Below are 27628 nucleotides of genomic sequence, written 5' to 3'. Positions count from 1 at the left end.
CCATAATTTTGTAGGTATGCCTAGCAGTGCATTCATTGCTGTGATGTCTAAAAAATTAACATAGAAGGGTATACTAACAGAAAAAACTTGAATTTCAATCAACATGAAAATAATGTTTTCCTGAAATTTTCAAATTTTGGCCATATATTTTTACTAAGCTTCACTCAGCAGAAGCAAAATGAAATAAAACAATAGTAAAAAGTTCATACCCCGTCCGACTCATGAAGAAAATTCAGTGTCTTTAACATCTTGCCTTATCATTTCAAGAAAGGGTGAACTGTATTGTTATTTTATGTTGTAACTTAATTTGATGGCAAGATTTAAATTATTCATGTATTTTCTTTCTGTACAGTTAGTTGATTTTGGAACCTGGTGATCCACGCACAGCTCAACACATATGAGAAAGAATTGCAAAAACATAGCATACCTATGACCTTTATTCCTTCCTAGGTCATAGGTGGTATCAACTTGAGGCTTATAATCAACATAATATTTCCAACAGTCACTACTAATCAACTGGAGGTAGGAGCAACATGAAACCTATCTGCTATTCTTGCATTAGATAGAGCTTTGAAATCACAAGTAGGAAATATTGCTGGTAAACTAGAGTATAAAGTCTTCATGAATCTTGAGCTGAGCCTTGAAGGATGCATAGAACAAGATAGATCAGATTTATTAAAAAAAAAACAAAACTAAAAATTCCCTTTAGGGGACAAATCTAAGTAAGGGCCCCAAATTAGAAATAAGGTTGGCAAATCCAGCACACCAAAAGGAGACTGACTCCCATCAGGTATATAAAGCAATGATAAATAACGCTGTCTAAGTTATATAATCTTTATTTTCATCACTGTCAATAGGGTTCAAAATAATCTTAACATTTTACCTTCTATGGGAAACTACTGGTACTCAAAACAAAACAAAATTATTTTTTAAATTATAAAAATGTTTTTGAAACCATAAGAAACCTTTTGACTTAGTGTGACAGCTGGTAAAATATCTGAAGAGGGGAATGATAATAATAAAAAATAATAAAACATCACATTAAATACTGAAAACTTTTTAGAACTAAGTACTTTACTTGTATTATGCCATTTAATCCTTTCAACAGCCTACAATGTACATGCTATAATTTTCTGCATTTTTCAGTGTAGCAAGACACTGTCTTCCAAATTTTGTTTTGTTGTTTTTAGTTCAAAACCACAAGTAGAATAGTAAGAAAAAATAGTTCTATATGTATCAAAATTATTAAAGCAAAAAAAATTATTGGACATATATGTGCCCAGTTTTGCCAAATAAAGATGTTTGTTAAGAACACTAGATTAACTGTTTTATTGACTAGGAGTTCTTATAAATGTGTACATACATAGATTAAAACTATTAATAAGTATTTGCCATTCCTCACCCAATATATCACCTTAGCCTCCTTGGAAGTTGTTATGGCAATGAAGTATTCAGTCACTTATTTTTTACTCCACTTTCACAAACTGTTAATTCACTGTAGCCAAGAAATGAATAGGTACTTTCCAAGTTGAGACTTTCCTCTTCTAGAATTGAATAAATGTATCTCAACTTTAAAGTAATAATAAGCACTTAGAATTCTATGATGATGGATCTGATCTTACCACAGGAGTAGCTTATATATTTGTTTAAAGTAAACATTCCTTAGCTTACCTTGCTGGCGCAGCTCAACAGTTTTAATGTGCCTTGTGAAACCATTGATAAGTGGTGATCAAATTCGTCACTGTTATTCATTTTACGAAATTGCTTCAACTTGCGAGCAGCACGATATAGAAACGTACCTTCCTATTATAGGAAAAAGTCAGAAGGGCTGTGGTTCAAATAAAATATTAAGAAATGATAAGCATTCTTAAGGAGCCTAAAGCCAGAGCTGTGTTGCTAAGGAATGCCCCACCTCTGCCCCAGCCTTCTATTCCGGTTAATCACGTGACTGACAAGTAACAGAACAAAAACTGTTTAGCTCCTAGGTGACAGCATGGCGTGCCTAGAACTTGGTTTAATGATTATCTGACTCTTAAAGTCTTGTGTCTATTATTTATATGTGTTCTTATCTCTTAGGGGTCAATATATTACAAGATTATTTCATTTTAAACAAGATAAGCAAAAATAAGGCTTTTGGAAACAATAATGATGAAAGGTAGGCATGATTTTTCTTAAATGTACCTTTTGAGCTAGGTGAATAGCTGGTAATAAGAAAATAAAGGGCCATAGTCACCTAAAACATATTTTTTTCAGATATTTAAAGTAAGAAATTATGAATAAAGAATTTATGGTTATAATTTGAGATGCCATGAGATTGACTCAGCTATTGTGAGTGTTAAAAAGACCATCAAATAGCACACTAGTTTCTGTAGGAAGAAATGACTCAAACTTTTGGAGGTTCTGTAAATTGTAATATTATACCAACTAGAGATGATAATCACTTAAAGATAAGCAAATATTGAAAGAAAAATTTCAAAATGCCTGTAACTAAATTATATCAATGACTAATGTTTGCATATGTGCAAGTAATCACTTTAACAAGTATTTTTCTATGTAAGAAATTTAGAAATAAATGATAATATGTATCTTTGAATTTAACAATTCTAGTATTTTCAAGGTGAAAAATAGAATGGTAAAGCAGAAAAAAATTATCTAATAGACATAGGGTTATTTGTAAAACAAAAGTATAAAGAAGACCATATTATACTTTAATAGATCAATGAGAATTTTCTGCTTATACCCAGAAGAATATATTATTAATGTAATTAATATATTTGTCTAACAGAGGCACAGATATATAAGCTTCTATAAAAATCAAGCCTGAGTGACAAACAAACTCCAAATAATTATCATTACCTTATTATCATCACATAAATGTTTTTTAAAAAAGTTAGATTCATTATTCAGGCAATTGCTACCAATTTCTTTCATGCTGTCCTGTAATAAATCATATAAAATAATATGGTTAAAACTGAGGACTTTTCTAATATGTAATAATTATAAAAATAATAATCTCATAATAGCTGACATTTATATGTAAATTTTAAGAAAAATAACTTTTGCCTAGCACAGCTGACTAGGCATGAATAGTTTTATATAGTTGAAGAATAAACAAGTCTATACACAAAGGCTTACAAATTTAGAGTACTTCCTAGACTTCATAATTGAATCCTAAAATTCACTAAGAGAATCTGGCTTATTTAGAGAAATAAAAGTACCTATTTAGTTTTACTGTATAGACAAAGTATACTATAAAATTTGAAGTCTTTAAGTTGAGATGGTTTTAAGAGGTTATTTGGTCCAATTTCCTGCCACCATCAAAGAACAAGGAAGGGAATTTACATTAGAATGAAGGGAAAACCTCTTGACAGTGAAAGTTAAGGTTGAACTTCATTCTACAGCATTTTTAACAATTCAATTTGTCTGAGATGGTTGAGGTAGAATTTTGCTGAAAAACGGTAGAGTCGAATGTGTATGTATTGTAAATGTAGGAGTGGAAAGCAAACTGGTACACATTCATTTTTCACTTCTAAGGAATGTAGTATAAGAAGGTGGAGATTACCTGAATCAAGAATTTAGTTGACATATTAGGAAGAACTTCCTAAAGATTCAGATTCTTTTTTGCACAGGGTTGGACAAGCTCTGTCCAGCAAACTAGCAATTCCATGCTATCAGAACTTCTAGAAGGACTTCAAGCAAAGAAACAGGATAAAAAGTGAAGCAATGTCAAGATTTAGTCATGGGTGTCTAATCTTCATCTGATTCTCAGAAAAGTGTTTACTACTCTTATCGCCTGAGAAAAGCATAAATGATCTCTGGGTTTATCCTGACTTTAAAGTGTATATACTCTCTGTTTTACGTGCAGGAAGCAGTGTCTGAATACATAATAATTCATTTAACTATTCAGCACTTACATGGGGCTAATGTTCAAGGTCCTCTGCCAAGCTCTCTATAGAAATAAACATGAAAACATGGTCCCAGTTTCTTGTGCCAATTGATATAAAAGATGGATGCTGCATCCCTTGGACACATTCACAACAGTTCTTATCTTTGAAAAAGTATGCTTTTGAAAACAAGCTTTGTTAGTGCCAACCACCCAAGGCATACTGCAAACATCTCATGTAAAACATAAATTTTCTATAACTATCTTCACGTTGCCATTGTAAGGTAGTGGAGAATTATTTGCCTGTTAAGTCATCTGCTATTGACTTCCATTTAATCCCAAGGACAAGAAATCATATATAAATTTTTCTTTGACAAAACATATTGGTTAGGCCACTGTGCCAGGTAATTCATAAAACTAATTTTTTGGCAGATCTACAGAAATATAATGTTATACCTATTGATTTCTTTGCTAAATGTTTGATACAGAATGTAAAAGTATTACTATACCCTTAAGACGTTGACTCCTATGGAGGTGACAATTATTATTAACTAGTTGGCTTTAGTACATTTATGAATACATCTAACATAGGTCTACAACAGTGTTAATTACAGATGCTTTCTGAAATTGTTTTCATTCAAGCCCAATCAGAAGAGCAGCTCAGAGTAAGAATTACAGAATCAGAGCGTTGGAAAGAAACTTAGATATCCCTCTCTTGATTTAACAGAGTAGAATTACTTGACCAAGGTCACAATAATAGTTTCTCATCTACATCTTTACATATTTAAAAATTTCTTCAAATTTATTATGAATATGGAAAATCAAAAGAGAGAAGCCAAGATCAGATTGACTGTGAACTGCATTATTTTCCAGTGTAAAACATCATTTTGTATAGCTGTTCCTATAATACATCTGTTCAATATGTAGAATTAGATCTTCTTTCATTTCAGCATAGTTTTCTTGTATCTTTGAATTTTTTTCTATTACATTTTAAGTTTCTTATTTACAAACATTAATTACATATAAAATGGATCTTCTATTTCACTTTTTCTTTTATATATTTATCTTTTTTTTAAAAATTTCATTTTCTATGATTTTGTCTACCATGTGTTTCATATACCTATTTTAATAGGACCACTCATTTCTGGTTTTTATTTTATTCTCCATTTTTCCCCTAAATCTAAAGAGCTCACCTTTATTCTGTTATGTCTTCTCTGATACTGTATTGTTTCTACCTCTTTTTGTTTTGGTTTCTTAGAGAAGGTTAAGAAAATTTTTGACATTTTCTACTGCTTTAATCGATAATTAATCTTTTGATCTAAATTCTTCACTTTCCTTTTGCTTATTTATGCATTTATGTATTCATTCATTTGTTCATTTATTTTGGTAGCATCAATGCACAGTGTCTCTTTTTGATTTTCTGGTTATTTTTTGAAGGGATGCTAAGGTAGAGTAGATTATTGTTCAGCCAGTAGTCAACATCTCCATCTACTCCATGGGAAGAGATACTAGTTTTCCAGGGCTGCTGTAACAAATTACCAAAAATGTGGTAGCTCAAAACAATAAAAAATTATTCTCTCACATTTCTGGAGGCCAGACATCCCAAATCAATTTGTCAGCTGGAGGCTCTGGAGCAGAATACATTGTTTGCCTCTTCTGTGTTCCGGTGGCTGCTGGCATTCCTTGGTGTTAACTGGCTTATGGCCTCATGGGTCCAGTCTCTGCCTCCATCTTCACATAGCCTTCTTTGTGTGTGTGTGTGCGTGTGTGTGTGTGTGTGTGTGTGTGTGATGTCTCCCCCTGCCTCTCTCTTATAAGGACACTTGTGATGGCATTTCGGGCCCACCTGGATAATCCAAGATAATCTCACCACTTCAAAATCCTTAATTTAATCATATCTGCGAAGACTCCTTCACTTTGTAAATTGTAAGAGATTGGAATTTGATATCTTTGGGTGGTCAATATTTAGCCTACTACAGAAAACTATGTTCCTCTGCCCATTTATGTTATTTGACCCAAAGGCTTGCTTTGCATAGTAGATATTAGTAGATTGGACAAAAGCTCTATATTTCAAGATAGACTTGAAACATACACAACTGTGTTTGGCCCCTTGTACTCTTGATTTTCAACACGAGGAGAAAAGCATCTGGTACCAACTTCTGTTCATTATCTATTACTGGATAATAAATTGCCATGGAAGGTAGCTTAAAACAATAAACACTTATTATTGTGAAGTTTCTGAGAGTCAGAAATTTGGGGATGCTTAACTAGGAGCTTTTGGCTGTGCATCTTCCATGAGAATGCAATGAAGACGTTGGCCATGTTTACAGTCACCTGGGCTTGACTAAGACTAGAGGATCTATTTCCAAGGTGCATCATACCTACAGCTATTGGCAAGAGGCCTCAGCCTCTCCACAGGCTTTCTTGAATGTCCTCATAAGATGGCAGCTAATTTTCCTCCAAGTATGCAATGCAAGCCAGAACAAGGAGGAAGTCATGTGCCTTTTATGACCTAGTCTTGAAAGTCACACACTACCATCTCCAACTTATTCTATTGGTTTAAGTGAGCCACTAATTCCAGTCCACATTTGAGGGGAGAGAAATTAAGCTCCACCTCTTGAAAGAAGAAGGGTCAAGGAATTTGTGGGCATATGTTAAAACTCCCTCATAGCTGCTCCTCCATCATCTGACCCAGAATGAAACATGTAGAGTTGATCAAACCCAGACAGCCTGCATACCTGTCAATCTAAGACGAATGTATATTGCTGTATGCCTCTGTAGTTTATTCTGTAGTAAAATCTGACTCACAGTGTAGTATTACTTTTTAGATCAGGGGCAAAGGAAATGAACTGGGTCAGCATTCATTCTTACCCAATTGCCATATTCTCTGTCATAGTTATCTTTTTAATTTTAATTTTTATATTTTTCTCTTCAAGAGAGAAAGTTAATATGACTCACAGTGAGTCTTCATGGTCACCTTTGCTAGAGCTATGGAACTAATGTCTACTTATTGCTCATAGCTAATTGCTGCTAGCTTTCTCTCCTCCTTCCATTCATTTTGTAGGGCCAATTCTAAGGACTGGAAACTTTTGGCATAAAAAAGAAAGATTCAGTCTCAAGTCTCTTGTCATTTTTTGAAAATCAATTTGGTTCCTACAGAAATATTCTTCATTTCTAATCATCACTATCACAACCCATCCATGGCCCCAAACTTGTGCCATATAAAGCTCATTTGGGGGACCTTTAAAAATGTGCTGCTAATTTTTTAGAGAATTGGTACTCTGTATAAAATTTGAAAAAGGTATAAATTGTTCTTGGAATCTTATTTCAATTGTTACAAATTCTGCCATTTGTCAAGGAGCTTAGCAGATTATAGCATGAATTGGTACTTAATTCCTAGTTTAAATGAACAGTCATTTACTCTTTGATCAAATACTTGTTGGGCATCTACCATGTGTCACTTAGTAATGGAGCTACAACTATATTAAAAATCATATGTGGCTCCTTACTTCAAGAAGTTTCTTTTCGATGCTAAAGACAAACATTAATCCAAGAAGCATAATCAATTACCCACATGATAACTATTATGAATTAAATATATATATGCTACCATGAAAGCCTATACAAGAAGATTTTACTTAGGGACCTCAGGGAAAACTTCCTTGTAAGGGGACACCTCAACTCAGATCTGGTGCACGGGTAGCTTAGGGAAAAAGAGAATAGAGGAGGATTCAAGATGTAGAAACCAGTATTCATGACTGCCTTGACGTGAAAGGGAACTGGGCGGTTATGAGCCTGAAAAGAAGGGAACAGGAGAAAGCAAGAATATGGCTGAGAGAGCAAGAAAAATCCCTGGTTCTACATAAAACCAGGTGCAGTGGAGGAGACCAAGTTATGCATAGACTTAGAGACATGTTAAGGAGCTTGTCTTGATCTTAAAAGCAATAATTAATGATCGAATGTATTTCTATTTACAAACAAGGGATTGATATTCTCAGATTTACCTTTTTCAAAGATCATATTTATAGCAGCATTCTGGGTGATTTGGAAGTGTTCAAGAAAATATATGAGTGAATCTTTATGAGGCTATCATATAGTCAGTGCTCAATATAATAGTTTATTGGACTTGGCTGTAGGAGAGAATCTAGAGATGTGTGACTAGATTCGAGAAAGATTTAGGAACCAAATTTAAAGTGATTTGAAAATAAAAATTAAGACAGACTGACATATTAAGAATGATTCCTGCGTTTTCTGGTGTGGGCAATAGAATAGTCAGATGGTCCTTAACTTACAGCAAGGTCACATCCCAATAAATCCATTGTAAAGTCAAAAAATTGTTAAGCCAACCCATGGTAAGTTGGGGACTGTTTGTACTATGTTGCCATTTATTGAAATAGGGAATAGTAGAAGTGGAATGGATAGATTATGTGTTTGGTTTTAAACAGATGATGTGTGAGCTGACTTTCAAAGATCCAAGAGCAGATGTCAAAGAGATACATAGTGAATCTGAAGAGTTTAAGAAGGAAAACCAAGGGAATAGACTGTTTTGAAGAGGTGGTGATTCACAGTGTAAATGCCAACTAAAAGGTCAAGTAAGTTGAGGTTGTACAGAATTTATCTACATAAGGAAGAACACTAAAGTAGGAAAAAAAGCTCATAATAGGATGGTAAAATTAATGATGGAGCATAAAAATAAAATATTAAACAGATACTATGATGTTTGTTTTGAGGTTATAGTTATAAACAAGGGAATATACCTATATTAAAACATTAAGAGAAAAAGATACTATGTGGAAGCATATATTCAAATATGTATGCATATGTACACACATGAACACATATATGTAGGAGAAGCTCTCTTAATTAACCTTCATTTAAGTGATGTGTAGGGATGATCAATATTCTCTATTCCTTTTATAAAAACATACTACGTTGGGCATGGTGGCTCATGCCTGTAATCCTAGCACTCTGGGAGGCTGAGGCAGAGGATCACTTGAGGTCAAGAGTTCGAGACCAGCCTGAGCAAGAGTGAGACCCCATCTCTATTAAAAATAGAAAAATTATCCGAGCATTGTGAGGAATACCTGTAGCCCCAGCTACTTGGGAGGCTGAGGCAGAAGTATCACTTAAAGCCTAGGAGTTTGAGGTTTCAGTGATGACATCACTACACTCTATTCCAGGAGACAGAGCAATACCCCATTTCAAAAAAACCACAAACCAAACCAAAACAAAGAAACCAAAACACTATACTGACTAATGCGCACAGAACATCGAACACTTCCAACTAGTAGTCTAGATGATATGCTTATGTACTTTTGCTCTATTTCAGTTGCATATGTACTAAGTCAACTTCTTAAGACCAAGTTATAATTATTACTCAATTACAATAATTAAATACTATATGAACCAATGAAAATTAGTATGAAAATAGAGTTGTTTTGAGAACTTCTAGTTTCCTGTCCAGCATATGTAAGGAGCTTAGAAGTTGCCACTCAATACTAACAAGTAAAAAGCTGAACCCACTAAAAAATCAACAACTCTTCTTAGATCAGAGAAGTGAGGTTACCAGGAAAACTGCTTCCCTAAAATTGGAGAGACAGAGAGGTAGAAACAGAGAGGTGGAGGCAGAGAGGACCCAAAATTGGAGAGACAGAATCAAAACTTACCGAGCAAAGACCTATGAGCAAGTACCTCCATAAGAACCAGTGTGTGGGTAGAAAAACTTAAACTATAATTGACAAATTGCTGGATGCTTAGTGTGGGACAACTCTGAAAGTTAAAAACTAGAGTCATAGGGGGCCACATACTTTTGTGCATTTTACCTCCAAGAGTTCTATCTGCTAGGTCCTAATGGTGAATATCACAGAAAAAAAACCCTTATGCTTCTGGCAGGAGACTAGCAAAAGGAACATTATGAAATAAGCCAGAGTATTCTTTTAAACTTTTTTAAAATTTTTAATTATTATGGGTACATTATAGTTATATATATTTATAAGGTGCATGTGATGTTTTGATGCAGGCATATGTTCTACTTAACAAGGCCTACTCTCACTAGAAGCTATTTTACCAGAGCCTAACCTTCTGAGGTTTCTTCAGAAGCTGACCTGCCTGGGGGAGGTCCCTTCACATCTCTCTAGCTTTCCATGTGTTGGAAGGCCAACCTATTCCATCTAAGGGAGGGAAAAAACTGAGAAGCACTGGTAAAGTTCACAGTCCATGGGCATAGGCTCGCCAAAAGATGAAGATCCTATTACAGGACTAGAGAACATTTCTCTTCCCTCCACACTTTACCATGATATCATTAAAGGCCTGGTTATCACAGTTCCCTTTACCCAGAACATCATGATCAGCTGTCCAGAAAAAATTACAAGGCATACTAAAAAGAAAAAAAAATAACACAGTTTGAAGAGACAGGACAAGCATCAGAACATAGATATGGCAGGGATGTTGGAATGATCAGACCAAGTATTTTTAAAAATGTATGATTAATATGCTAAGGGCTTTAATGAAAAAAATTAGACAACAGGCAAGAACAGATGGATAGAGAGATGATAATTCTAAGAAAGAATCAAAAAGAAATGCTAGAGATCAAAAACATTGTAACCTAAGTGAAATAAGCCTTTGATGGACTAATTAGTAGACTTTACACAGCTGAGAAAAGAATCCCCAAGACTGAGGATAGGACAATAGAAACTTCCAAAACTGTAAAGCAAGGAGGAAAAAGACTGGGGGAAAAAAACCCAATATGCAAGAACTGTAGGACAACTATAAAACATTAAATATATATATGTAAGGGGAATATAATAAAGGGAAGAAAGAGAGAAAGATAAACCAAAAGATAAAGAAAAAATCTGGGAAGAAACCAGAGAGGTGGGAAACAACTTACCTACAGAGGAATGAAGATAGGAATTTCCCTATTTAATAAATGATTGCTGGGAAAACTGGACAGCCACATGTAAAATACTGAAATAGGACCTACACCTCTCACAAAAATCAAATCACAGTGGATAACAGACTTAAACCCAAGGTGTGGAACTCTTAGAATTCTAGAAGAAAATGTGGGAAAAACTCTTATAGACATTGGCCTAGGCAAAGAATTTATGAACAAGACCCCAAAGGCAATCACAGCAACAATAAAAATAAATAAATTGGACCTGATTAAATTAAAAAGCTTCCACACAGCCAAAGAAATTGTCACGAGAGCAAACAGACAACCTACAGAATGGGAAAAAATTTTTGTATGCTACACATCTGATAAAGGGCTGATAACTAGAATCTATTTAGAACTCAGGAAAATCAGCAAGAAAAAATCAAACAGCCCTATCAAAAAGTGGGCAAAGGATGTGAATAGAAATTTTTCAAAAGAAGACAGAAGAATGGCCAACAAACATATGAAAAAATGCTCAACATCTCTAATCCTCAGGGAAATGAAAATCAAAACCACAATGAGATACCACTTATCTCCAGTGAGAATGGCCTTTATCAAAAAGTCCCAAAACAATACATGTTGGCGTGGATGTGGAGAGACAGGAACACTCATACACTGCTGGTGGGACTGCAAACTAGTGCAACCTCTGTGGAAAGCAATATGGAGATACCTAAAAGAGATACAAGTAAATCTACCATTTGATCCAGCAATCCCATTACTGGGCATCTACCCAAAAGAACAAAAGAGATTCTATAAAAAAAAACATCTGTACTGCAATGTTTATAGCAGCACAATTAATTCACAATCACAAACGTGGAAACAATCCAAGTGCCCCTCGATACATGAGTGGATTAATAAAATGTGGTATATGTATACCATGCAGTAGTACTCAGCCATAAAAAATGGTGAACTACGTCTTGTATTATCCTGGATGGAACTGGAGACCATTCTTCTAAGTGAAATATCCCAAGAATGGAAAAACAAACCACCATATGTACTCATCATTAATATGGAACTAATCGATCAACACTTATGTGCACATATGGAAATATTAATAACATTCATTAGCAATCGAGCAGGTAGAGGGGAGGAGGGAATGGGTAAATTCACACCTACTGGGTACAATGCACATTATCTGGGTGAAGGGCACACTTATAACTTTTACTCAAACGGTACAAAAGCAATTTATGTAACCAAAACTTTTGTACCCCCATAATATTCTGAAATAAAATTAAATTGCATCTGACTTCCCCTCAGAAATTATGCAAGCCAGAAGAGAGTGGAGTGAAATATTTAAAGTGTGAAGAGTAAAAATTGCCACTTAGAATTCCACACCCTGTGAAATTATCCTTCAAGAGTGAAGGAGAAATAAAGTTTTTCTCAGACAAACAAAATTTGAGAGAATTTGTTACCAGTAAACCTACCTGGCAAGAAATGTTAAAAGGAGTTCTTCAGGGAGAAGGAAAATTATTTAAGTCAGAAACATGTATCTACATAAAGAAAGGAAGAGTATCAGAGAATGAGTAAGTCAAGGTAAAATAGTTTCATTCTCTTTTCACTTTTTTGCTTTTATTTTTAGTTGACACATAACAATTGTACATGTTTATAGGATTCAGAGTGATATTTTGAAACATGATGTATAATGTGTAATGATCAAATCAGGGTTATTAGCATAGCCATCCCCTCATTTATCATTTCTTTGTGTTGTGACATTCAAAGTCCTCTCTTCCAGCTTTTTGAGAAAATTCAATAAATTATGCTTAATCATATTCACTTGCAGGGCTGCAGAACACCAGAAATCCTTTTTCCAAATTAGCTGTAATTTTGTATGAGTTAACCAATCTCTCCCCAACCTTCCCTCCACCAATCCCTGCCCAGCCTTTAATACCCACATTGCTGCACTCTACTTCCATGAGCTCAATTTTTTTTAGCTCCCACATGAGTGATAATATGTAGTATTTACCTTTCTGTTCCTGACTTATTTTGCTTAATATAATTTCCTCCAGGCTCATCCATGTTGCTGTGAATGATGAGGATTTCATTCTGTTTTATGGCTGAATAATATCCTACTGGCTATATACCATATTTTGTTGATCCATTCATTTGCTGAAAAACATTTAGGTTGATCTCCATATCTAGCTGTTGTAAATAGTACTACAGTAAACATTGGGGTGCAGGTATCCCTTTTATATAATGATTTCATTTCCTTTTGATAAATAATAGTGAGATTGCTGGACAGCATGGTAGTTCTATTTTTAGTTTGTTTTTTTTTTAAAAAAAACCTCCACACTGTTTTCCATAATAGCTGTACTAATTTACATTCCCAACAACAATGTATGAGAGTTCCCTTTTGTCCGCATCCCTGCCAGCATTTGTTATTTTTTGTCTTTCTGATAATCCATCCTAACTGGAGTGAGGTGAAATCTCACTCTGGTTTTGATTTGCATTTCCTTGATAATGAGTGATGTTGTGCACTTTTTCTTTTCTTTCTTTCTTTCTTTCTTTCTTTCTTTATTTATTTTTATTTCAGCTTATTATGGGGGGTACAAAAGTTCAGGTTACACACGTTGCCCATGTACCGCCTATCCCCCAAGTCAAAGCTCCAGGAGTGTCCATTCCCCAGACAGTGCGCATTGCACTCATGTAGGCATACACCCATCCCCTCCCCCCACCCCCCATCTCAGTCTGATATCTTCCTTTAAGAAATATCTATTCAGATCTTTGGCCATCTTTTAAATCAGTTTATTATTATATTGCTTGGTTTTGAGCTATTTGAGTCCTTTATATATTCTGGATATTAATCCTTTGTTGAATAAATAGTTTGTAAATATTTTCTACCATTCTACAGGTTGTCTCTTCACGCTTGTTGATTGTTTCCTTTGCTGTGTAGAAGCTTTTTAGTTTAATATAGTCTCATTTGTCTATTTTTGGTTTTTTGCCTGTACTTTTGAAGTCTTGGTCATAAAAATCTTTGCCTAGACCAATGTCCTGAAGCATTTCCCTTATGTTTTCCTCTAGTGGTTTTATAGTTCTAATGTTTTCCTCTAACGGTTTTATAGTTTCAGGTCTTACAGTTAAGTCTTTAATCCATTTTGAGTTTCTGTATATAATGAGAGATAGGGGTCTAGTTTTATTCTTTTCCATATGGATATCTAGTTTTCCCAGAACCATTTATTGAAGAATGTGTCATTTCCCCAATGTATGTTTTTGGTGTCTGTTTTAAATATCAGTTGGCTGTAAACAAGTAGATTTATTTCTGGCTTCTCTATTCTGTCCTATTGCTCTATGTGTTTGTCTTTATACCAGTACCACACTGTTTTGGATAATACAGCTTTTTATTATATTTTGAGTCAGATAGTCTGATGCTTCCAGCTTTTTTTTTTTTTCTTTCTCAGTACTATTTTGGCTATTTGGGGTCTTCTGTGGTTCCATACGAATTTTAGGATTTTTTAAAAAATTTCTCTAAAGAATGTTATTGGTATTGTGATAGGAATTTCATTGAATCTGTAGATTGCTTTGGGTAGTATGATCATTTTAACAATTTAATTCTTCTAGTCCATGAACATGGGATGTCCTTCCATTTATTTGTGTCCTCTTCAATTTCATTAGTTTTTTTGTAGTTTTCATTGTAGAGGTCTTTCACCTCTACAATGATTAACTTTATTGCTAGGCTTTTTGGTTTTGTTTCTGGGTTTGGATATCTATACTTCTTGCAAGACTGGTGAATTGTTAGGTATTATTTTATTAAATACATTTTTTCTATGCTTTTTCCCATCTGTATCCTTCTGGGACTTGTAAAATTCAAGTATTTGTTTGTTGTATGGTATCCCATACATCAAGTAGGTTTTCTTCATTCTTTTTTTAAATTCTTTTTCTCTATAGTTTTGTTTGAGTTATTTAAAAAGACCTGCTTTCAAGTTCAGGAATTCTTTCTTCTGCTGGATCTGGTCTATTGATGAAGCCCCTGGATGGCACAAGTGGCCTCTGACATTGGCTGGCAGGGAGGGCTGAGCCTCAGGCCCCAGTGTGGCACATATGGGTTCTGGCTGCAGCGACAGTCAATAGATGGTGAATGTGGCACTGGTGGCAGTGGGCAGAGTGTACTGGTTCTTAGGCCCCCAGATGTCATGTGAAAACACTAGCCCTGGCATCAGGCCTACCTTTAGAACCCCAGATAGCATGCATACCTGACACCAAGGGCAGGCCTGTCCCCCAGCTCCCTAATGACGCACAGAAACATAAGTGGTGGTGGAGAATGCAGACCTGTCCTCTGGCTCCTGAATGACACATGGTTTTGGATAGGGTTAGCTTGTCATCAGGCTCGGAGCTTACGTTTCTTCTTTTTAATTGATCTAGCAGATAACAGTTTGTACAAATAACTATAGCAACAATGTATTTGATTATTTATTCCCATATATATATATATATATATATATGTCCATATATATATATATATATATGTTTATGTGTAAGTGAAATGAATGATAGTAATTATAGAAAAGATGGGAAGGAGTAATTAGTAGGCTTTTTTAAGTTATAAGGTACTTGCACTCTAAGTGAAGTGGTATAGTGTTATTTGCCAGTATATATGGATTAGTTGTCTGTATACACTATATTAAAAATTCTAGGGCAATGAATAAAAAAAAGTAAAAAGAGAAGTATGATTGATATTTTGAGAAAGCTTAGAAAATAAATTAATATAAAATTCTCAATGAAAACTACAAAAGAAGAAAAAGTTTGGGAGACAAAAATAGAGCAAAGAACAAGATCAATAAAGAGAAAACAGTAATAAGTATGGTAGACATTAATTCAGCTATATCAATAATCACTGTGAACACCAATGGTCTAAATATACCAATTAAAAGACATTGTCAGATTGAATCAAAAAGTAAGGTCCGACTGTATTTTGTATACAAGAAAGCCACTTTAAATATAAGATACATATTGATTAAAAGTAAAGAGATGTAGAAATTTATACCATGCTAATATCAATCAAAGAAAGCAAGAGTAGCCATATTAATTTCATACAGGGAGGACTTCAGAACAATGATATTTATCAGGGATATAAGGGAAATTACATAATGATAGAGGGATCAATACTCAAAGAAGACATAACAATTCTTAATGTATATTCACCTGCCAACTGAGTGTCAAAATTTGTTAGGTAAAAAATGATAGAACTCCAAGAAGAAATAAATGAATCCACTATTATAGTTAGAGACATTAATACCCCTCTATCATAAATGGACAGATCAGTAGACAGAAAATCAATGTGGACATAATTGAACTCAATAGCACCATCAGTTATGTGGATATAATTGACATCTATGGACTACTTCATTCATCAACAGCAGAATCCATATTCTTTTCAAGTTCACATGGAATCTTCTCCAAGGCAGACCACATTCTGGGCCATATAATACCCCTTAAAAAGTTCAAAAGAATAGAAATCACATAATATGTGTTCTCACATGACAATGGAATTAAAGTAGAAATCAATAACAGAAAATTAGCTAGAAAATCCCAAAATATCTGGAGATTAAACAACAGACTTCAAAATAACACATGTGTCAAAGAAGAAATTCTAAGAGAAATTTTTAAAAAATTAAATAAATGGAATTATAAATTATCAAAATTTGTAAGATGCAGGGAAAGCAATGCTTAGAGGGAAATTTATAGCATTAAATATATAGATTAGAAAACAAAGGTCTAAAATCAATAATCTAAGCTTCCACCTCAGAAAACTAGTAAAAAAAGAGCTAATTAGATCCAAAGTATGCATAAAGAAATGATAAATATTAGAGCAGACATCAATGAAATTAAAAAGAGGAAATCAATAGAGAAAATCAACAAAAAACAAAAGCTTACTCTTTGAAAAGATTAATAAAATCAATAAGCCTCTAGCTAAGCTAACTTAAAAGACAGAGAGAGAGAGAGAGAGAGGAAATTCAAATTTCTAATATCAAAAGTGAAAGAGGGGACATCCCAAAGATCTCATGAATATTAAAAGGATAATAAATAAGTATTATAGCAAACTCTTTGTCCATAAATTTGATAGCCTAGATGAAATAGACCAATTACTTGAAAAACACAATCTGTCCATTCTCACACAAAAAGAAATAAAAAATCTGAAAAGGTCTGTAGCTATTACAGAAATTGAAGTGATAATCTTACAAAACAGAAAACGCTAAGTCCAGGTGTGTTCATTGAACATTTAAGGAAAAAATTATGTTGATTATCTACAATAGTTTCTAGAAGCAGAAGGGACACTTCCTAATGTATTCTATAATGCCAGCATTATTCTCATATCAAAATCAGACACAGATATTACTAGAAAAGAAACCTACAGAACAGAATTTCTTATGAACATGGATGCAAAAATCCTCAATAAAATCTTAGCAAATTGAAGCTTAACAATGTATAAAAGTATACACCACAATCATGTGGGATTTATACATGGTATGCAAGGCTGGTTCAATATTTGAATATCAATTTATGCTATCCATCCATCATCTCAATAGGATAATGAAGAAAAATTACATTATCATATCAATAAATGCTAAAAAGCACTTGACACAATCCAACACCCATTCATGATAAAAATTTCAACAAAGTAGGAATAGAAGGGAACATCCTCAACTTGATAATAGACATCTACAAAAATACTTATAGCTAACATAATACCTAATAATGAGAAACTAGAAGCTCTTATGCTAACAAAGCAAATATTTCCCTTCTTACCACTCCTTTTAACATCTCACTGAAATACTTAGCTAATGCAATAAGACAAGGAAAGGAAACAAAATGTATATATATATATTAGGAAGGACACAATAATCCTGTTTGCAGATGACATAATCATCTATGTAGGAAATCCAGAAGAATCAACAAAAATCTCCAAGAAGTAATTTGCAATTATAGAAATGTTGCAGGTTAAAGATAAAAAAAAAAAAAAAAACAACAGAAGTCAATTGCTTTCCTATATACCAGCAATGAACACTTGAAATGGGAAATTAAAAGCACATTATCATTTACATTAGCAGCCCTAAAATGAAATACTTAGGTATAAACCTAACAAAATATGTACAAGATCTATATGAGGAAAACTATAAAACTCTGATGAATGATATAAAAGAGGAAAAACATAAATGGAGAGTTATCCCACTTCCCCCTTCTGAGTCTTCAATGTCCATTAATTCACTCATGGTATGATCATGCATACCCATTACTTAGTTCCCACTTATAAGTGAGAATATGTGGTATTTGTTTTTTTGTTCCTGAGTTACTTCACTTACAATAATGGTCTCAAGTTCCAACAAAGTTGGTACAAAAGACATTATATTATTCTTTTTAATGACTGAGTAGTATGTCCATCATTTATACTATATATAGAACTAAATTTTCTTTATCTACTTATCAGTTTTTGGGCACATAGTTTGGTTCCATACCTAGCAATTGTGAATTGTGCTGTGATAAACATAGGGGTGCAAGTGTCTTTTTTTTTTTAATAAAATGACTCCTTTTCCTTTGGGTAGATCCCCTGTAGTGGGATTGCTGGATTGAATGGTAGATCTACTTTTAGTTATATGAGAAATCCCCACATTGTTTTCCATGGAGGTTGTACTAATTTACATTCCCTCCAACAGTGTATAAGTGTTCCCTTTTCTCCACATCTGCATCAACATTGATTGTTGTTTGACTTTTTAATAATGGACATTCTGACAGGTGTAAGGTGGTATCCCATTGTGATTTTAATTTGTGCTTCCACAGTGATTAGTGCTGTTGAACATTTTTTCATATTCTGTTTGTTGGCCATTTGTATATCTTATTTTTAAAAATGTCTTTTTCCAACTGTTTAAGGGGGTTATTTGTTTTTTTCTTGATGATTTGTTTGAGTTCCTTGTAGATTCTGGATATTAGTCATTTGTTGGATATATAGATTGTGAATATTTCTCCCATTCTGTAGGTCATCTATGTACTCTGTTGATCATTTTCTTCTGCTGTTCAGAAACTTTTTAGTTTCATTAAATCCCATTTATTTATTTTTGTTTTTGTTGTAATTGCTTTTGGGGTGTTAGTCATAAATTCTTTGGCTAGGTCAATGTCCAGAAGATCTGTTCCTACATTTTCTTCTAGGAAATGGTGTCAGGTCTTACGTTAAATCTTTAATCCATCTTGAATTAATTTGTGTGTGTGATGAGAGATAAGGATCTAGTTTCATACTTCTCCATGTGGCTCTCCACTTTTTCCAGCATCATTATTGAATAGGGGGTCCTTTCCCCAGGGTATATTTTTGTCTGCTTTGTCAAAGATCAGTTGGTTGTAGGAGTATGGTTTTATTTCTGGGTTCTCTATCCTGTTCCATTGATCTATTAATATGTATCTACTTTTATATCAGTACTGTGCTGTTTTGGTTACCAGAGCCTTGTAGTATTATTAATATAATTTGAAGTCAGGTAATGTGGTACCTCTAGATTTGTTCTTTTTGCCTAGAACTGCATTGGCTATATGGGCTCATTTTTTATTCCATATGTAATTTGGAATTGTTTTTTCTAATTCTATGAAAAATGACATTGGTATTTTCATGGGAATTGCATTGATCTGTAAATCACTTTGGGAAATATGGACATTTTAACAATACTGGTTTTTCTAATCCATGAACATAGGATGTTTTTCCATTTGTTTCTGTCATCAACAATTTCTTTCATCCGTGTTTTATAGGTCTCCTTGTAGAAATCTTATTACCTCCCTGGTTAAGTATATTCCTAGGTAGTTTATTTATTTTTTTTTGCACCTATTGTAAGTAGTATTGAGTTTTTGATTTGATTCTCTGCGTGACTATTATTAAAGTATAGAAATATTAATGATTTGTGTACATTAATTTTGTAATCTGAGACTTCACTGAACTTATTTATCAATTCTAGGAGTCTTTTGGAGTAGCTGTTAGGGTTTTCTAGATATGAGATCATAGCACTGGCAAACAGGGATAGTTTGACCTTCTCTTTTCCTATTTAGATGCCCTTTCTTTTTTTCTCTTGCCTGATTGTTCTGGTTGGTTATTTCTTTGTTGATCATCTGCCTTGATGATTTGTCTAGTTCTGTTAGTGGAGTGTTGAAGTCCCTTGCTATTATCATGTTACTATTTTTTCCATTTCTTAGGTCTAATATCTGTTTTATGATTCTGGGAGCTGCAGTGTTGGGTGCATATATATATTTAGGATTGTTACATTTTCTATTGAATTGATCACTTTATCATTATACAATGACCATCTTTGTCATTTTTCACTGTTGATTTAAAGTCTGATATAAGAATAGCTACTCCTGCTCATTTTGCTTTATATTTGTGTGGTATGTATTTTTTTACCCTTTTATCTTGAGTTTATGTGACTCCACAAGTTTAATGGGTTCCTTGGAGAAGTAGATACTTGGGTTGTGGGTATTTTTTTTTTTAATTTATTCCATCAATCTATATCTTTTAAATGTGGGCATTTAAACTATTTATATTTAATGTTAATATTGATGAGTGAGGCACTGTCCAGTCATCATGGTGATTGTTACCTGTTTGTTTTGTATTCTTCCTTGTGTTACTGTTTTATAGGAGCTGTTAGTTTTTCTTTCCAGTGTTCTTACACTGGTACATAGCAACTATTCTTTTAAGTGTTTAGAGCACTTTTGAGCATTTCCTGTAGAGAAAGTCTAGTGGTAAAAAATTCCCTAAGTGATTGCTTGTCTGGAAAACCTTTTATTTCTCCTTCTTTTAGGAAACTTAGTTTGCAGGACACAAAATTCTTGGCTGACAGTTATTCTGTTTAAGAAGACTAAAGAGGAACCCTAGTCTATTCTGGCTTGTAAGGTTTCTGCTGAGAAGTCTGCTGTTAGTATGATGGGTTTCCACTGAAAGTTACTTGCTGCCTTTGTCTCACAGCTTGTAGGATTTTCTCCTTTACTTTGTGCCCAGACTGATGACTATGTGCCTTGGTGATATCTTATTTGCAATAAATCTTCCAGGAGACCACTGACTTTCTTGTATCTGGATGTCTAAATCTCTAGCAAGACCAGGGAAATTTTCCTCCATTGCTTCCTCAAATAGATTTTCTATGAGTTTTGCTTTTTTTCTTCTCCATTTATGATTCTTATGTTTGGGCATTTTACATAATCCCACATTTCTCAAAGACTTTCTTCATTTCTCTTGATTCTTTTTTATTTTTGACTGACTAATTAGAAAGCCTTATCTTCAAGCTCTGAAATTCTTGCTTCTGCTTGGTCTAGTCTGTTGTTAAAACTTTCCACTGTATTTTGAGTTTTTCTAAATGACTCTTTCATTTCCAAGAGGTCTGTTATTAAACTATCTTTTAGTGAATTTTTCATTCATTTTTTGAATTATTTACTGATTTATTTTTTTGGTTTCTTTGTGTTGGTTTTCAACTTTCTCATTGATCCTATTGAGCTAACTTCTGATCCATATTTTGAATTCCATATCTGACATTGCAACAATTTCCCTTTGATTGGAGTCCATTGCTGGGGAGCTAGTGTGACCCTTTGGGGGTATCAAAGGAGCCTGTTTATTCATATTGCCAGTGTTCTTATACTGGTTTCTTCTAATCTGGACTCTATTCCCTCAGCTCAAAACAGATAGCTTTGTGGTTCACCTGTTCTCCTCTGCTGGGACCTCTGTTGCTCAGTGTACAGAGGGAGAGGTATATTGCCTTTCAGCATAAGCCAGTAAGTGCCCACTGTGGTGTTGCTGACAATTTGTGTCAGTTGGAACTCAGACCCTGGGAGCGTGTTCAGGTGTCAGTGTTGGTGAACTAGGTTACATAATCCCTAGTTCCTAGGCCCCTGGATGGTGTGCTTGAGTCCTGGTCTGGAACAATACTCATGAAAGAAAGAGGCAGTTGCACTATGAGCCTGTAACACTGTTGCTCTCCTGCATCTACCCATTCCCCTGTGGTCCAAGCAGATGCTGGGTGTGTTCATGTGGAAAACCAAACCATTTCCCAGGCCATTGCTGAAAGCTCATGCAGAGGTGTCTCGCTGTGGTGGCAGTGGGGACAGATGGCCTTGGGGATTTGCTTTAACCTGGGTCCCTCAGTGGCAGCCACAGCAGTAGCACCATGGTGCACCTGTCTCTGGGATTTGTTAGAGCACCTGGCCTCCCTGCTCCCTCCCTAGCCTGGAAGTAGTGATGAGGAAGCATCAGTGGTGGCTCTGGTCCCCAGGCAAACACAGTGCTCTGGAGCTGGGCTCCAAGAATAGCACTGGCTGCAGTGCTCAGGGCTTGGAAGTCCAAAGGAGCCTGCTGTTCCTCCTCTCTGGAGCAGTGCCACTGCTCAGTGTCCAGGCAGCTCCCTGTGTTAGTCCAGAGGCCTGCATGGATTGAGGGGCTCTCTCGTAGCTCACATTGCAAAGTCCATGGTAGGGAGCGTGGAGCTCTGGGGATCTTTCACTTCTGCTTCCCCACCTGCTGGCACCTCTACCAGCTCCCACTGATTCGTCTGAGTGGGTCACCTTACTTCACTCTCTTTTGCTTTCAGTGCCTGCCACTGCTTCTCTGTTGAATCCCAGCACTCTCTCTTAGACAATCCATCCAAAGGTGAACATCTACTCACCACTTTTGATCCTCTCCCTGGGAGCAGCACGTGCCAGCTGCTCCTGGTGTGCCATCTTGGCCCCCTCCTTACTGTATTTCTTTTTCTATGAATAGCCTATTCTTACCCACTTTCTTATGCTTTTTGTCTTTTAATGATCCATCTGTATATTTTATATAAATAATTTAAATTTTTTTCTACATTTTAAGTGTATCTCATATAGTGCATACTGTTTATATATATATATACACACACACACAATCTTAATTTCACAGCTTAAAATAATTTATATTTATTGTCAAATATTTATTACTATTTCTTTATGCTCCTTTTTCTTTGTTTTGTAATTTGGTATAATTTTGGTATGAATAACTACATTTTATTTTCCTTTTCCTGTCGTGACTTGAAGAGACTACAGTTCTTTTAAAAGTGTTTTCCAAAAAAATTATTACAATTATATTCTCTATAAATCTAATAAGTAAACATATCAACTAATCATTCTGATATAAGGGGAGGGATTTATAATCTTTTTTACTTTCTCTCAATTCTTCTATAACTATATACTTTGTATTTATTAGTTATTGGTTGAAACGTATTATTGTTGTATTTCTATATTTACAGTATATCACCAAATATTACAGCATTTAACAGTTACTGTTTTATATCACCATTTATCTATTAGTGATAGTTATTAATATCTTGTTCAGCTGGAATAATCTTAAATTCAGCATTTCTGTTACTATTTTGGCTAATGAAGTAATACCCTTATTGACTCCTGTATATCTTTATTTTTCTTTGTATATTGAATACAATTTGCCTGGGTCTAAGACCGTGAACCCACAATCACAAAACTCAGTAGTTATTACAAAACTCTGTAGAGATGTATGAATTGAAACTAAACATTGGTGAAAAACTGGAGGGTGGCCTAATTTTATTTTCTTTTGTTGGCCATTCCTCCCCCCTTCTTCTAGGAAGGATGCTTCCTTGAAAGAGTTTACCTTGAACCTTGAAATAGTTCACCTAGTGTTGTTTCTTCTTTTTATTTTGACTCATAATCAACAGATTTACATATTTTAATACAGAAATATATTTCTCTTCAATTCTGAAACTTTTGCTTCTATTTCATTAGTTATTTTCTTTTCAGAAAGATTTATTATTCATAGATTTAGCTCTTTGCTTTGTCCATGGTCTCAATCACCTTCTCTTAATTATATATATGTACACATTCACAAACCAATATGTATACACACACAGACATATATATACAACTTAGGTAGGAAGACTATATGTATATATATATGTGTGGGTATGTGTATATGTAGGTAAATTCTTTACTTTTCCTTTTTAGGAGATCTTTACACAGTTGTCCATCCAGTGATTACAACATAAAGTCACTCTTCTTTTTTATACATACATTATTATAATATAGGCCTTTAACTTTCTATCTTATGGAGATAAACTCCTCTCAAAGTGCCATGTTATTTCTGAAAATTTCCACAGTGTTATCTAATGTATGCTCTGTAATAAACTCTTGAGGTTCTTTTACTTGGTCTTCACAACTTGCCCTCATGATTTGCCTCTCAAGAGGATGACATTCATGCAATCACCACTTTCCTGGGTAAAGCTGTTTCCCTAGCAAGGACCACTAATATTCCGACTCCAGTTGTGGATAGGGGGCAGACCCGATGTCAAAAGGGTTTTCTTGGCTGTTGTCAGGCTATTAGAACTACCAAACGCTCGTTGTAATGGACATTGTGGTTTTCATTCCATATCTTATCTATTTTTCCCCCTTCATTCTTTAGCATTCATGTGTTTTTTATGGAAGTTAATCCCACTCCCAGCTCTGAGTTGGGATTTAATTGGTTTAAGACTTAGGTACTAAATCAATGAGGATTACCTAATCTCCTTGACCAGAGGAATTTGCTCAACTAAACAAGGTCTAATGCAATTAGTACATAAGTATCATTTCATAGGTAATCCAAGCAGAGTATAGCTAGGACCTTGGTTAATTATAGACAAGAGAATGATCATCCTTCTGGATATGAATGAAGGAAGAGATCCTGGTGGCTAATGGTAAGCCACAGCATGAAGCTGAATGACACATGGAGAAAGGCAGAGCCCAAAGAATTGCAAAGAAATAAAGCTGAATTTCTGACTAAGACACTACTGAAAGGATTCAACTGTTTGACTTTTCAGTTAAACAGGCCAGTAAATACTCTTTGACGTTTAAGCCCATTTATGTTCAGTTTTCTACTACTTACATGTGAAACCATACTGACATTTACTAGTACTTAGACATACTGAGGAAGCACACCTTCTTCATTTTGGAGGATCCATAACTGATGCCCTGGGTCTGGCTGCTGTAAAATCTGTCTGCCTTTCTAATGTAGCCACTGCCACAAATGAATACCTATGGCTTGTTCCTGCTACCCCTTCACAAGGTCAGGGGGAGTTCACCCATAAGATTAGAACAGCTCTAGTTTTCTCTTAACTGAGATTTTTGAATCAAGTCATTTCCAGCCCCAAAGAAAGGAGAATGCTCCTCCTCCAGTGAAAACAAAACAAAACAAACAAACAAAAACATATCTGTCAGACTTCCTATCCCAGGAATTCGTCTTCCCAGAATGAATGATGGTGCAAGCAAGACCTAAAACTATCACCACTACCATTACACTCCACAATACCAGACAAAGCAGATTCACAGGCAAAGTGGGAAAGCCAATGATCTGCAGAGCTAGCATGCAAACAGTTACAGAGCTCATGCACAGTTACAAAGTCCATGCTTTTTCTACCGCACCCACTTTGCCATATAAGTAATGTGAGCTTGATTCAAAAGTTTCAATCAACAGAGTTTAACATAAGAGTTGAGAATATAAGTTCTAGCAAAAAAATCCAAGACAACATATTATTTTCTAAATCCTGAACCCTCTCCACATGACATAGCTTGCAATACTTTTTATTTGCTTATTCATTCATCTACCTTAAAAATGTATTGGATGTATATGCATATTCAGATTTTATGCATAAATACAGAATGATACCTGCCTTGGTAGGCAAGATAAAGTGGTACAAAAAGAAAGATTACTTTTGATTGGTCTCATGAATGAAGTAGAACCCAAGCTTGATCTTAAATCATACAGTAAGCCTTCACTTAGCGTCATTCATTGATTCTTAGAAACTGCAAGTTTAAGTGAAATGACATTTACAGAAACCAACTTTACCATAGGCTACTTGATATAAAAAGAGGTAGGTTCCTACAGCATATTTCTGGTCACCAAAACATCTAAATAAATACCCTACCACTTCTAATATTAAACACTGAAATAAATGTGATGTATACATACATTTCAGAAAGATTAATAAAAACAAGTAAGATAATTATTTACCTAATTTTTTGGTGAATCAGTGGGGAAGATGTTCATAACAATGGTGGGTTAAATCAAGAAATAAATTTGCGGGCCGGGCGTGGTGGCTCACGCCTGTAATCCTAGCACTCTGGGAGGCCGAGGCGGGTGGATCGCTCAAGGTCAGGAGTTCGAGACCAGCCTGAGCAAGAGCAAGACCCCGTCTCTACTAAAAATAGAAAGAAATTATCTGGCCAACTAAAATATATATAGAAAAAAAAAAAAATTAGCCGGGCATGGTGGCGCATGCCTGTAGTCCTAGCTACTCGGGAGGCTGAGAAAGTAGGATCGCTTAAGCCCAGGTGTTTAAGGTTGCTGTGAGCTAGGCTAACGCTACGGCACTCTAGCCCGGGCAACAGAGCAAGACTCTGTCTCAAAAAAAAAATAAGAAAGAAAGAAAAAGAATTAAATTTGCAAACTGAAAATTGTAAGGAGTATCTCCTCCCACTGCTCAGTTAAAAATCAATCACAGATATGGGGGGTCATGAAGCACTTTCTTACCACATCATTTATTGTCACACACTTATATAATTATCATGTACCTGATACATTTTTATTTGACAATAACTTGTATTCATTGACTCATCAATTTTCCAACTTGCTTATTCTAATTCAGGATTGCAGGTGGTTAGAGTCTATCCAGGCTGGCACCAGGTGGGAACCCACCATGGATAGGATGCCAATCCATGGCAGGGCACAATTATGCACACACTGACACTCACTCAGATTGGGACAATGTAGACACACCAATTCACCTAACGTGCACATCTTTGGGATGTGAGAGGAAATCAGAGTATCCAGAGAAAATCCGCAAAGATGGGGAGAAACTGTAAATTCTGCAGAGACAGTGGCCTGGCCAGGAATCAATTTTTTTCCTCATCAACAGTATAATGAGCAACGTTGAATGAGAGGACATTATTTAAGTGCCTGATGTACTTAAATTTCAATATGTGAATATTTGAGGAGAAAGACAGGAGTAATAGGAAATTTCAGAATGAGAAAAAACAGAGCAAAGGAACTGTGGTACAAAAATGTGGAGTTTGGGAAATAAGTAATTCAGTTTAGGTGTGATGTTGGGAGTGTGAGGGGCAATACAGAATAGTAATCAGACTAGAAATGCAGACAGAGAAAAGATTATGGTTCCCAAATGCCCAGTTAAGGAATCAGTCTGGCAATAGACAATGAGTGGTAACCTACGGAAAGTTACTGAGCAGGGATATGGCATGATCTCAGCCCTGCTTTTTGATGATTAGTGCATGTTTGGGAAATATTCATAATGTATTTCTGACTGAAATGCTTATCCAATTTGCCTGGAGAAGTGTATTACACAATGGGTAGATGTGAATTATGGGAGAAATACAGTGTGAGGAGGAAGAAAGGCAAAAGAATCAGAAGGAAGGCTATTTGCAAGAATTCTGCATCCCTGGAAATGTCCAACTGGGGTAAGTCCAGCTGAACTAGTCTAAAAATGACTATATTTTCAAATATGGTGTTTCAAAATAATATCACCATGAAAGTGCCCTCCTTTTCCTGAAGATGAATATATATTTTCCATTTGTGAGATGCCTTTCCAACTTTAGCAACAGACTTTAGATACACAATGTGGTATTTTAGCAATTTGTGTTAATCAAGGTGTGTTTATGTAAGGTTGGGGACAAGAAATGGTGTTCCAGGAATTATGTGATTCAACAGTTGGCAGATTTCCCTAGATATCAATGTTCATGCCAAATACATTCACTGCATGATTATTGAAAACCTGGCAGCATATTCACCTGTACTTAGAACAGTGACACAGATCATTAAAGTATGCATTTCCTACTCTGTA

General features: G+C 34.9%; 1 protein-coding gene across 5 annotated transcripts in view; it reads right to left on the bottom strand.

Annotated features, from left to right (window-relative positions):
- The window catches only part of IL7 (interleukin 7), a 53673-nt gene that overhangs the window by 3111 nt on the left and 22934 nt on the right, over nucleotides 1-27628 (bottom strand). For 3 of the 5 annotated variants that reach the window (XM_069466326.1, XM_069466327.1, XM_069466328.1), the window contains exons 3-4: nucleotides 2857-2937; nucleotides 1672-1803 (exon numbers count right to left, since the gene is read on the bottom strand). In XM_069466326.1, the coding sequence (XP_069322427.1) occupies nucleotides 1672-1803; nucleotides 2857-2937 (213 nt within the window). The remainder of the gene's footprint in view (nucleotides 1-1671; nucleotides 1804-2856; nucleotides 2938-27628) is intronic. The other 2 variants (XM_069466329.1, XM_069466330.1) reach the window with 1 other exon arrangement.

The sequence above is a fragment of the Eulemur rufifrons genome, chromosome 3 (assembly GCF_041146395.1).
Source record: "Eulemur rufifrons isolate Redbay chromosome 3, OSU_ERuf_1, whole genome shotgun sequence".
In the NCBI taxonomy this organism is placed as follows: domain Eukaryota; kingdom Metazoa; phylum Chordata; class Mammalia; order Primates; family Lemuridae; genus Eulemur; species Eulemur rufifrons.
Note: the sequence above shows the minus strand (reverse complement) of the source record. Positions and strands in the feature narration are given on the sequence as shown.